The 12,879-nt window shown below is 44.0% G+C and overlaps 1 protein-coding gene across 1 annotated transcript in view; it reads right to left on the bottom strand.

Moving 5' to 3' along the window:
• Positions 1-12,314, bottom strand: part of ARL13B (ADP ribosylation factor like GTPase 13B) — an 83,834-nt gene extending 71,520 nt beyond the window's left edge. The window contains exon 1 of the mRNA XM_036350920.1: positions 12,124-12,314. Coding sequence (XP_036206813.1) covers positions 12,124-12,182 — 59 coding nt within the window. The 5' untranslated portion in view covers positions 12,183-12,314. The remainder of the gene's footprint in view (positions 1-12,123) is intronic.
• Between the last annotated feature and the right edge of the window lie 565 nt (positions 12,315-12,879).

Here is a 12,879-nt window from a genome sequence, read left to right as displayed (position 1 = left end):
AGTAAAAAGCTATGAAACAGCACTATTACTTCATTGTTGTTTTAAAATTTACATGTCTGTAAGAAATTCTGCACTTAAAATACTAAAAATGGTAATCTCTAGAGGCATGAGCTAATGGGTAACTTAAATATATCGCTTTTAGCTTAACTGAGCCTTCAATGTTCTCCAATAAACATACATTTTTAAATAGCAATAAACATAAATTATTTTTAAATGTTTGAAAAATAACAATAGTTCCTGTCTACAAGATATCTTGGAGAACTAGTGAAAAGATTAAACATTTCACTACAATAAATGATTAAATTATTAGAGACAAATACAAGGTGCTAGGCAAATACAATGAAAGTGTGAAGAATGTAGCTGGAATTCAAAGACAGTTTCCTGAAAAAAATAATCTCCCAGCTCAGATTTGAAGCATGATAAGGAAGAGCCAAAGAAGAAAAGGCATTTGGAGGAAAGGAGGAACTAGAGAACTTAAGTATCCCAAATTTGGCATGACAACAGGAGAAAGAATGGCTTATGAAGAGTCCAGTTAGCCCAGGGGTCCTCAAACTTTTTAAACAGGGGGCCAGTTCACTGTCCCTCAGACCGTTGGAGGGCCAGACTATAGTTTAAAAAAAAACTATGAACAAATTCCTATGCACACTACACATATCTTATTTTGAAGTAAAAAAACAAAACAGGAACAAATACAATATTTGTATTTGCATGTGGCCCGCGGGCCGTAGTTTGAGGACCCCTGACTTAGCCAGTTCAGGACAAATCATGAATAACTTGTAAGTAATAAGATTAGATGCTATTCGTAAGGCAATTAGGAAAGATTTTGAAGACTTAAAATCCATTGTATACTACAAAAGACCACTGACAGCAGTGTGGAGGATTAATCAAAAGGGGATAATGGAAAGTCTGTCAAAGAAATGGGCGAGCCCAGCAGGCGTAGCTCAGTGGTTGAGCATCAACCTATGAACCAGGAGGTCACAATTCAATTCCTGGTCAGGGCACATGCCCTGGCTGAAGGCTTGATCCCCAGTGTGGGGTGTGCAAGGAGGCAGCCAATCAATGATTCTCTCTCATCATTGATGTTTCTCTCTCTCCCTCTCCCTTCCTATCTGAAATCAATAAAAAATATATTTAAAAAAAAATCTGGGAGAGAATGGAATAATGGATAGAGCATTGAGTATGGCAAAGCTGAAAAGAGTGCAAGATAATTAAGTGGTTAAAAAAACAGGTAGAAATCAAAGGATTTTGATGATTTAAGAGAATAAAACAAAAGGGTGTCCAGGATTACTCTTGGCCTCTGATTTGGGTAACAGAAAGGCACAAGCAATTTGTCATGGAAATCAGAGACTTAAGCGCAATTTGGATGTGGTGGGATTGAGGGTTCTGTGAACTGGATATGTATGTCTTCAAGTGGTAGATGAGTCTTTGTGCTGGAAACTTGTACTTGGGAGTGAATGTTGAGGTGGTAGATGAAGTCCCAATATTAGGTGAGATTGACCACAAAGAGAGAATATGTAGAAGAAATAGTTGAAGACAAACCCTGGGGCAATCTTGGGAGTCAGATGAAGAAAGGCTAACTGGCAAGTAGACACAGAAAAGGAAAAAGGCAGAAAAGCAAAGATTTAAAAATTCAGGGGGAAAAATCAGAGAATTTTAAAAAAGGAGTTGTGTTTTTTAAATTTAAATACTTATTGTTGAGAGTATTACAAATGTAATACCCACTTCCAGCAAGTTCCCACCCTGCCCCAGGTCTTCCTAATTTTTGTGTTCATAGTTAATGCATATGTACATATGTTCTTTGGTTAACTTCTTCTCCCCCACACCCCCTGCCCTCTGAGATTCATCAGTCTGTTCCATGTTTCCATGCCTTTGGATCTATTTTATTCATCAGTTTATTTTGTTCACTAGATTCCTTATTTATTTTGATTTTTAGATTAAATCATTGATGGATATGTATTTATTGCCATTTTATTGTTCATGTTTTTTCTTCTCCTTATTTTCCTCTTCTTCCTGAAGAATACCCTTCAATATTTCATGTAATACTGATTTAGTGTTGATGAACTCCTTTAGTTTTTTCTTGTCTGTGAAGCTCTATATCTCACCTTCAATTCTAAATTATAGCTTTGCTGGGTAGAGTGGCTGTAGGTTCTTGCTATTGATCACTTTGAATATTTCTTTCCACTCCCTTCTGGCTTGCAAAGTTTCTGTTGAGAAATCAGCTGACAGTCAGATGGGCACTCCCTTATAGGTAACTAACTGCTTTTCTCTTGCTGCTTTTAAGATTCTCTCTTTGCTTTAACCTTTGGAATATGAATATATACATATACATATACATATACATATACATATACATATACATATACATATACATATAGACACCCTAATATGCAAATATACTGAACTGTGGAATAACCAAACAACCGGTCGCTATGACATGGACTGACCACCAGGAGGGGCGCAGAACATGGCAGGTGTCAGCAGCAGGCGGCAGAATGTGGAACGTGGCGGGCATCAGCCGTGGTGGGATGGTGGAGTAGGTGAGCAGGGGCACCAGACCAAGATGGGGCGCTGGTGGCTGTCATCAGGGCAAGCCTCTGGTGATTACTAAAAATTCTTTGCTCCCGCACACAGCGATCCCGCCCAGTGCTAGCACCTGCTGCCAGGGACCCCTTAGGGGATGTACGACTGCCAATTTAGGCCCAATCCCTGCAGTCGGACATCCCTCTCGCAATCTGGGACCGCTGGCTCTTAACCGCTCACCTGCCTGCCTGATTGCCCCTAACTGCCTCTGCCTGCCTGCCTGATCTCACCCCCAATTGCTCTCCCCTGCCAACCTGGTCTTGCCCCCAGCTGCCTCTGCCTGCCTGGTTGCCCCTAACCACCCTCCCCTGCTGGCTGATCTTGCTCCCAACTGCCCTCCCCTGCCAACCTGATCTCTCCCCCAACTGCCCTCCCCTGCCAGCCTGATCACACCCCCAATTGCTCTCCCCTGCCAACCTGGTCTCGCCTCCACCGGCTTGATCACTCCTAACTGCCTCTGACTTGGCCTCCACCATCACGGCTTTGTCCGGAAGGAAGTCAGATGTCCCGAAGATGGCTGGTCGAACCGGTCTAATTAGCATTTTACCCTTTTATTAGTATAGATGATGCCAAGAGATTGAAAATAATTCATTGGATATAATAACCAGGCTGCATCTAATATAGTACAAACAACTGAATTGAAGGGTCTATGTCAAGCATGTCAAACTCAAAGGCTAACATGGGCCAAATATATAAGGTTTAAGTTTATGTGGGTTGCAAAAAAACAAAAGCTTCAATTTCATAGAAAAATAGGTTTATTTTGATAGAGACATGCTGAATACAAAGGGCTGAAATAAACGAGTAATCATTAACATAAAATAATGGAACATTTTAATAAAAACTGATATTTTTTCTTGAATATTAACTTACCAGACACTGAATAACTACACAAATTAATAAGCATAATGCAAATAAACCTATTTTTCTTGTTCTCAAAAAGCGAAATATTTCCTATTGTGCACACCAAACAAGTCAGTACAAGACTAATGACTTGCCAATTGGCTGCTAAAATATTCACTGCTAGTATTAGTGAAGAGAAGTGGTGCGCCTGCACATAAGGGAAATGAATGCAACACGATTGCAGTAATCAGTTATTAGCAAACATAGTTTGTTATTAATAACTAGAGGCCCGGTGCACAAAAATTTGTGCACTGGCGGGGGGCAGGGGTGTCCCTCAGCCCCACTTGTGCCCTCTCACAGTCTGGGACCCCTTGGGAGATAACGATCTGCTGGCTTAGGCCCGCTCCCAGGTGGTACAGGGCAGGCCCAATCCCTAGATGCAGCCCCTGGTCGGGCTCAGAGCAGGGCCGATTGGGGAGTTCGGGTGCCGCCCCCTGTCATGCACAGAGCAGGGCGGATCAGGAGGTTGCGATGTCATCCCCAGTCACACTCAGGATAGGGCCGATTGGGGGGTTGGGGCGCCGCCCCCTGTCACACTCAAGGCAGGGTCGATGGGGAGGTTGCGGTGCCACCCCCTGTCATGCACAGAGCAGGGCTGATTAGGGGGTTGGGGCGCTGCCCCCTGTCACGCACAGAGCAGGGCCGATCAGGGGGTTGGGGAGCTCCCCCGTGTCACGCACAGAGTAGGGCCGATCAGGGGGTTGGGGCACTCCCCCCGTCACACTCAGGGCAAGGCCGAAGGGGAGGTTGCGGCTCCACCCCGTCACACACAGAGCAGGGCCCATGGGGGGGTTGGAGCGCCACACCCTGTCACACACAGAGCAGGGCCGATCAGGGGGTTGGGGAGCTCCCCCCTATCAGGCACAGAGCAGGGCCGATCAGGGGGTTGGGGCATCTTCCCCTGTCATGAACAGAGAAGGGCGGATAGGGAGGTTGTGGCCCCACCCCCTGTCACACACAGAGCAACAGGGCGATCAGGGGGTTTGGGCGCTGCCCCTGTCACACTGCTCCAGGGGCCAGGAGGCCTTGTGGCTCCGCTGATGCCAGTGCTGGGAGGCCTCGCGGCTCCGCTTGACGCCGGGGCAGTGAGGCCTCGTGGCTCCGCTGATCCCAGTGCTGGGAGGCCTCGCTGCTCTGCTGATCCCGGTGCTGGGAGGCATATTACCCTTTTACTATATAGGATAGAGGCCTGGTGCACGGGTGGGGGCCGGCTGGTTTGCCCTGAAGGGTGTCCTGGATCAGGGTGGGGGTCGCGCTTGGGTGCCTGGCCAGCCTGGATGAGGGGATGATGGCTGTTTGCAGCTGGTCACACCCCCTTCAGGGTGGGGGTCCCCACTGGGGTGCCTGGCCAGTCTGGGTGAGGGGCTGAGGGCCGTTTTCAGGCTGGCGGGTGACTGAAGCTCCCAACCTCTCCTTTTTTTATTTATTTTTTTTATTCTGAGATTTATTTACCTTCTATGTCTGTCACTGGAGCTGAGAGCTAGCTTTAGCTCTGAGGCTCAGCTCCGGCTCTGAGACCTCAGCTGCTGAAAGCAGGTATCTGGGTTTGTTTGGCTTCTATAATTGAAACACTGTTGCAACTCCAGCTCGGCCAGCTGGCTGATAGCATGGGGTTTGTTTAGCTTCTATAATTGCAACATAGTTGCTTAGAGTGCAAGCTCAGAGCCCAGCAGCGGCAAGCAGGGAACCTTGGCTTCCTCCTTCACTGGAGCAAGCAAGCCTCCTGTTCACTTCAGCTGCCTGGCTGCTGGCCGCCATCTTGATTGGCAGTTAATTTGCATATCGCCCTGATTAGCCAATGGGAAGTGTTTTGGAGGTACGGTTAATTACCATGGTTGTCTATTATTAGATAGGATTATGTATAAAGGATATTGTAAAAGTTAAGTTACAAAATTTTTATTAAAACACTAGAGGCCCAGTGCACGAAATTCATGCATGGGTAGGGTCCCTAGCGGCTGCCAGCCGGGGCCTCCCTTCATTCCACGCTGCCCCCTGGTGGTCAGCGCACATCATAGTGAGCAATTGAACTCCCAAGGGGACACTTTGCATATTAGGCTTTTATATATATAGACTAGAGGCCCAATGCACGAAATTCGTGCAAGAGTAGGCCTTCAGAGCCCCGGCTGCCTCGCCCGCCCTTGTATCCCTGGCTTTGTCTGGAAGGTCATCCAGACAGTCGTTCTGCTGTTCAGCCGTTCAGTGGATTTGCATATTACACTTTTATTATTATAGATTTCGTACATACCGTTATATTGGCTGGGCTGCAAAAATATTCATTGTGGCCCTCGAGTGTGACATGCTTGGTCTAGGCAGAAGTCTTCTAATGAAAGATGTTAAGGAATATATGAGAGGGGAGGGAGCTGGTTGAGAAAGTGCCTGTAAGCCATTGCCAACTGTTGAGTTTGGGGTGAAGGGAAGGAGAAAGGGTAGTTAGTGACTGCAGGGAAAGAGGGTTATTTAATATGGTAGACACAGAATAATGGTTCCCCAAAGATGTCCACATCCTAATCCCTGGAACTTGTGAATATGTTACCATACATGGCAAAAGAATTTTGCCAAAATGATTAAGGTTCTTGGAGGAGGAGTATATCTTTGAGTATCCAGGAAATCACAAGATTCCTTATAAGGGAGAGACAGAAGATCAGAGGAGAACATGCTATGCTGTTGGCTTTGAAGATAGAGGGAGGGGCATGGGCCAAATAGCAGACAGCCTCTTCCTTTGGTGGAAAAGACAAAGAAAAAAAGATTCTCTCATAGACCCTCCAGAAGGTATGCAACTCTGCTGACCAATTTTAGGCTTCTGGAGTCAAAACTATGGGGTAATAAATTTGTGCTGCTTGAAATCACTAAGTTAATATAATTTGCTACAGCAGCAAAAAGAAACATTTAGTTTGCTTTGTTTTTTTTAGGTAAGGAAGCTCCTTTATGACTTTAATTAAATTTAGTTTTAAATCCTAGTTCTAGAAATCATATCTATCTCTATATATACCCCTCAGAGACCCAGGCTTTCCCCCACATAATCAGCAACCCCAAGGGGGAAGACTGTAGCCTAGACCTGACAAATGGTCACAACATCTAGACCTCTGACGGGCTAACCACAACATCTTGACCCAAGTTAGGTGTCAGTTCCTGAGCCCTAAGGTGGAACCACCACTGGCTATTTTCCCATGAGACCAGACAGAGAGACACTGGAAAAGACCGCAGAGCTGTCCTCACGACCTGAAGAGATGATTCACTACCCTTACTCCACCTCCAACCAATCAACTCCCAGCTCAACCAAAACCCCTAATCCACCATGTCTTGAGATTTTGCCCTATATAATCTGTAACCTACACGCCACAGAGGAGTTCCAGCTTCTGAGCATTCGCTTCCCATTCTCCTGGATGGTGCCATTCATCAATAAATTGGCCTTTCTCCACTGCAATTCTCAAGGTCTAGTGTTTGGCTTTGCTAGAGCCGACTGAACAAACTCTTCCTGTTCTACAACCACAGTAAGAGGAGCTTGAACATGTTCATGTACTAAAGAAGAAATAGAAGCGAAGCTCTGAGGGAAAAACAGAAAGACTTATTTAGTTTGGATAATAAAATTGAATAATCAATTTTGGGATAAAAGTTTAGATTGATTCTTGCATCCCAGAAGTCCTATCACTGATCTCTAGCCAAATGCTGAACAACTGAAGTTCACCAGGAAGTGGGAAGAAATGAAATAAAGAGCACAGGCATAAGAATTAGCCTGGGAAAAGAAAATGGACCCTTCCTCCACTAACATAGAAAATGATAAGTATAAAATGAATCGAGGAGGGTAATTTACTAATTAGCACTTGTCTCCTAGGATCATAGGTGATATTTACTGAGTAAATACTACGTGCAAAGCAATAAGTACTTGGGTAAATTTTCTTTCTCAAAATGCTGCATGACAGAAATTATCCACACTTGACACATAAAAAAAATGGCCAAAACTCCTAGGATTCAAACTTGAATCTGTTTTACTCAAAACACTATACTGAGAAACTGGGCTGACACCACCATTCCAAGTGATCTAGGACTAGGTTAACATCACCAGTAACAAGACATATCAACATCACACACTCCTGGATGTAATATACTGAGAAGGATACCTCACCTTTGTGGTATCCCTCTGCCCAACTAATGCAACAACACCTTTACCAAATCACAACACCAAACACATTGAAGTGGGGTTCTACAAAACAACTAACAAATACTCTTCAAAGTCTCAAGGTTATAAAAGACAAGGAAAGACTGAGGAACTACTACAGATTGAGGGAGACTAAAGAGACATGGCAAAACAATATGGAATCCTGGAATAGATCTCTGATTAAAAAAAGGGCATTATTGTATCAAAGTTAATTTCTTAGCTTTGACCACTATATTGTGGTCTCAAAATAAAAGTTATTTTTTTAAAAACCCACACTGCGTGGCTGTTGTGACTCAGTGGTTGAGCATCAACCCATTAACCAAGGTCACCAGTTTGATTCCCAGTCAAGGCACATGCTCAGCTTGCGGGCTCGATCACCAGTATGGGGCATGCAGGAGGCAGCTGATCGATGATGTTTCTCTCTCATCAATGTTTCTATCTCTCTCTAAAAATCAATAAAAACATATTTTAAAAAATAAATAAAAATAAAAACCCAACACTATATTGCACTGCTTCTATAGGAGCACGACACTTATATAACTATGGGTCTAGCTATTAGTCTATTCAAAACTAATTTACATAGATTGAAAGCCTAGTTCAGATTCTGACTGTTGGTTAACAATAGCATGCCTATTGTCCCTGAATTATCTGGCATCCTGGTCCTCACTCCTGACCTAGACTGCTGTCTTAACAATTGATCTCTGACTCCTACCTTGTCCTTATCACGGGTTCCGAATACTGCATCTAATCCCTGATTATTGTAGTTTTCTACAATAATGTCTCCCTGGGAAAGCAGCTAAGTGAGGACAGGTGGGTAAACCCAAAAAGTGCTGGATATATTAGGTAAGTCAGCAAAGTAACCTCAAAACATAATGTATTAATAAACATCATCTTCTCATACATCTCACATCTGTAAACACAGCTCCATAAAATATGAACATGAAAAGAAAACGCAATAAGGAGCAGCATAGCAAAAAACCTTCAAAACACAAAACAGTAGCTCATAAAAGCAAAAATTTGATATATACTTTAAATCAGTTTGCTCACCTCTCATTTATTCCAGTAACTGCAACTACATATGCCAATATTATTTACATTAGGATGATTATTGCTAAGGAGTGATCAAAATACATACAATATTTTGCAAATATTTATTTAGGCACTACTAGGAAGTAGGCATTGAACAATGATACTTAAAAGATGGGTGTAATCTAACTTGTTTTTAATTCCTTTGGGTGTTAACTCTATCCAACAATGAGAGATACTAGTATTTACCTATGCCTCTACATTAGGCCATGTAGATCAGGGAGTTCCCATAGAATTACACTGTAAACCAGGGGTCCTCAAACTTTTTAAATAGGGGGCCTGTTCACTGTCCCTCAGACCGTTGGAGGGCCGGACTATAGTTTAAAAAAAACCTATGAACAAATTCCTATGCACAGTACACATATCTTATTTTGAAGTAAAAAAACAAAACCGGAACAAATACAATATTTGTACTTGCATGTGGCCTGCGGGCCGTAGTTTGAGGACCCCTGCTGTAAACCATATATGTAAGTTTAAATTTCCTAGTAACTGCATTTTAAAAGTGAAAATAAAAGGTGCAATCATTTTACTATAATTCATTTAATCCTGTACATGCAAAAGTTATTTCAACATGTAATCACACTGAAAAAAAAAGACATAAGATATTTACTTATTTTACTTTTTGAATAATAAATCTTCTAAATCCACTTTGTATTATATTATATACTTCTGCATCTGTATTAGGACTAGCCACATTTCAAATGCTCAACTGCCACATGCAGCAAGTCACTACTCTACTGGACAACACAGATCTAGATGCTACTTAGACAAAGATACATTCTCCTTTCACTGAACTCTATCTTTTCTTTAAACAATTAACCCCGATGTTACACTATACCTGCTAAGAAAAGCAAACACAAAGAATGATGAATTAAACTGAAAACTCCTTTGGAGTGCAAGCTTTTTGGGTGTCTTAGTTAAAAGAAGACATGGTATTGTGCCCTCTTCTAAAAACAAAATACATTTTAAAAAAAGCAGAAATAGGGAGAAAAAAAAAAGAAGAAGAGACCATTTATTATGAGTGATCCTCAAATCTCAGTAGAGATTCTGTTATCAGCACATAAGATGATTAGAAGAAATCTATACACCCAAACACATCTTTGACTCTATCAATCATATTACTTATATTTAAAACATTCAAATCCAATTAAAAGGGAATAATTTTAAAAGTTTTGTTTTGAGCACATTTCTTTTCCAAATGTAGACATACACTTTTTCCTTATAATATACAAGTATAGCTTTTCAGATTTACTCTTTAAAGGATAGCTCATCCTTACTGCAAACACTATGCTTGAAATGTTAATTAAAAAAAACACACATATCCTTTCTGACTGGTGTTTCTGGTTTCTTGGGATATATTCCTAGAAGTGGGATCACAGGGTCAAATGGGAGTTCCATTTTTAGTTTTTTGAGGAAACTCCATACTGTCTTCCATAGTGGCTGCACCAGTCTGCATTCCCACCAGCAGTGCACAAGTGTTCCTTTTTCTCCACATCCTCTCCAGCACTTGTCGTTTGTTGAATTGTTGATGATAGCCATTCTGACAGGTGTGAGATGGTACCTCGTTGTTGTTTTGATTTGCAGCTCTCGCATGATTAGCAACTTTGAGCATGTTCTCATATGTCTTTTGGCTTTCTGAATGTCCTCTTTTAAAAGGTGTCTATTTAGGTCCTTTGCGCATTTTTTGATTGTTTATCTTCCTTTTGTTGAGTTGTATGAGTTCCCTATAAATGTTGGAGGTTAAACCCTATGTTCATAGCAGCACAGTTCACCATAGCTAAGATCTGGAAACAGCCTAAGTGCCCATCTGTAGATGAATGGATTAGAAAATTGTGGTACATCTACACGATGGAATACTATGCTGCTATAAAAAAAAAGGAACTCTTACCATTTGCAACGGCATGGATGGAACTGGAGAGCATTATGCTAAGTGAAATAAGCCAGTCAATGAAGGAAAAATATCACATGATCTCACTCATTTCTGGATAATAAAGACCATTATAAACTTATGAACAAAAATAGATACAGAGGCAGAGCTGCCTCCAACAGACTGTCAAACTACAGCAGGAAGGCCGGGGAGGGTTGGGGGGCAAGAGGGGAGGGTAAGAGATCAAACGAAGGACCTGTATGCATGCATATAAGCATAACCAATGGACATAAGACATTGGGGGGTAGGGGAGGCCAGGGGATTGTCAAGGGCGGGGAAAAAAAAAGGAGACATATGTAATACTCTTTGTAATACTTTAAGCAATAAAAAAAAAAAACACAAGCCCTGACCAGTTTGGCTCAGTAGATAGAGCGTCGGCCTGAGGACTCAAGGGTCCCAGGTTCGATTCCGGTCAAGGGCATGTACCTTGGTTGCGGGCACATCCTCTGTAGGGGGTGTGCAGGAGGCAGCTGATTGGTGTTTCTCTCTCACCGACGTTTCTAACTCTCTATCCCTCTCCCTTCCTCTCTGTAAAAAATCAATAAAATATATATTTTTTTAAAAGTTTAAAAAAAAAATTTACTACAATTTACCCTTGGCCTAATTCCAAAGTAGAACTGTAAGAAGTCGTTATTTTTTATAAAGAGTAACAAACTTAAGCTTTCTTTATAGGTTGAGCCCCTCAATTAAAAAAAAAAAAAAACATCATTTTCACTGACTCCTTCCTAGTACAGTGCCTCTGGCACATAATATTTTCTCAACAAATACTTGTTGAGAAGTGGATGAATGAATATCTAGTATCGGGCAATGAATACTCATATATCTGGAATTTCAAAATAAAAAGTTAAGAATTAGACTCTTTCAATGAAAAGGATTAACTAGATTTCATATGAAAATTGAGGCGACCCCACAGTTAAGAAAACCCTTTCCATCAGTTACTCGCATTTAATACAACACTCCTGAGGCACAGATGTTATCACCCCTCATTAAATATATGAGGAAGGTGGGGCCAAAAGCCTGTAAAGTCATACACTGTAATTATGAAGTAGTGGAGCCAGATTTCAAGCCCACGTCCTCAAACGAAACGTGTGTGACTGTTGGAAAGGGGTGTGTGAATGTTATGAAAACAATATCCCATGCTTCTCTACTTAAAAAAAGAAAATCCTCATTACAAAAACTTCAGAGGATTAATGCACACGTGTACAAAATCCACAACTCTTAGTGTTTTGAACCCATTTAAATTATAACAACAAGCGCTCTTGCTGAAGCCTTAAACGCAGCTCGACGAGAAGGCGGCATCCTTCCGTCCTTCCCTCCGGGGACCAATCAAACCGGGAGCGAAAGCATCCCCGCGGCCTGGGACCGGCTCGCCCGGCCCCGAGAGGGGGCGGCTCCCCGCCCAACTGCTCGGCGCGGCGCGCGGCGGCCCCGGCCCCCGGTCCCCGGGAAGGCGCGGGCCAGCGGCCCAGCCTACCTGACGGGCTCCTGCCGCCGCTTGAACCAGCTGCAGCAATTGGCCATCAGCCTCAGCATCCCAGGCTCCTCCCTCCGCCTCCCATCCGAGCCTGGAGCGGGGATGGGCCCCTGGTGGCCCCGGGCCGCGTCCCGAACCGCCTTCGCTACGAAAAGCCTCGGCGCGGTGAGCCTCGCAGGAGAGGGCGCGCGGGGGGGGGGTGAGGGCGGCGGTCAGTCCGAGCAGAAGCCGGTACGATCGCGCCGGCCCGCGAGCCGACGACTGCGCTCCCGGCCGGGGCGGCGGAGGAAGAGGCGCAGATCCACAGACCCGAGCTGGGTAGCGGGCCGACCGGAGAAAACCCCCGCGTCGACGCGCTGATGTCCCTCCCCGGCGTGGCGGGCCCTTCCAAGCACCGCCCATACGCCCCTCCAATCATCGTTCGCGGGCCGGCGGCGGGGGCCTCTGAGTGGCTGGAGGACCCGGCTCTCCTCCCCTCCCGCCCCCCCGTTTCTGCCCAAGAGGTGGGAGGAAGAAGGGGGAGGGGTCTAGAAGAAGGCGGTGTTGTCCCGGGGAGATGATTCTCGTTACTAGGCAACGGGAGCGTCCAGCGATGATCGGAAGATCCCGGACAAATCTCAGGCGAGGTTTACCTGTACATCCATGCAGAAGTGTGTTACCGCCGAGGGTGCTGCTGCTCCTCTGTCTCCAGTCACAGCTGAGATCCAAAGATCTCAGGTCTTGTGCGTGTTTTGTTTTGTTTTATGCACCAGGGAT

Source organism: Myotis myotis, unplaced genomic scaffold, assembly GCF_014108235.1.
Source record: "Myotis myotis isolate mMyoMyo1 unplaced genomic scaffold, mMyoMyo1.p scaffold_m19_p_2, whole genome shotgun sequence".
Classification (NCBI taxonomy): domain Eukaryota; kingdom Metazoa; phylum Chordata; class Mammalia; order Chiroptera; family Vespertilionidae; genus Myotis; species Myotis myotis.
This window is presented reverse-complemented; position numbering and strand designations above follow the sequence as displayed.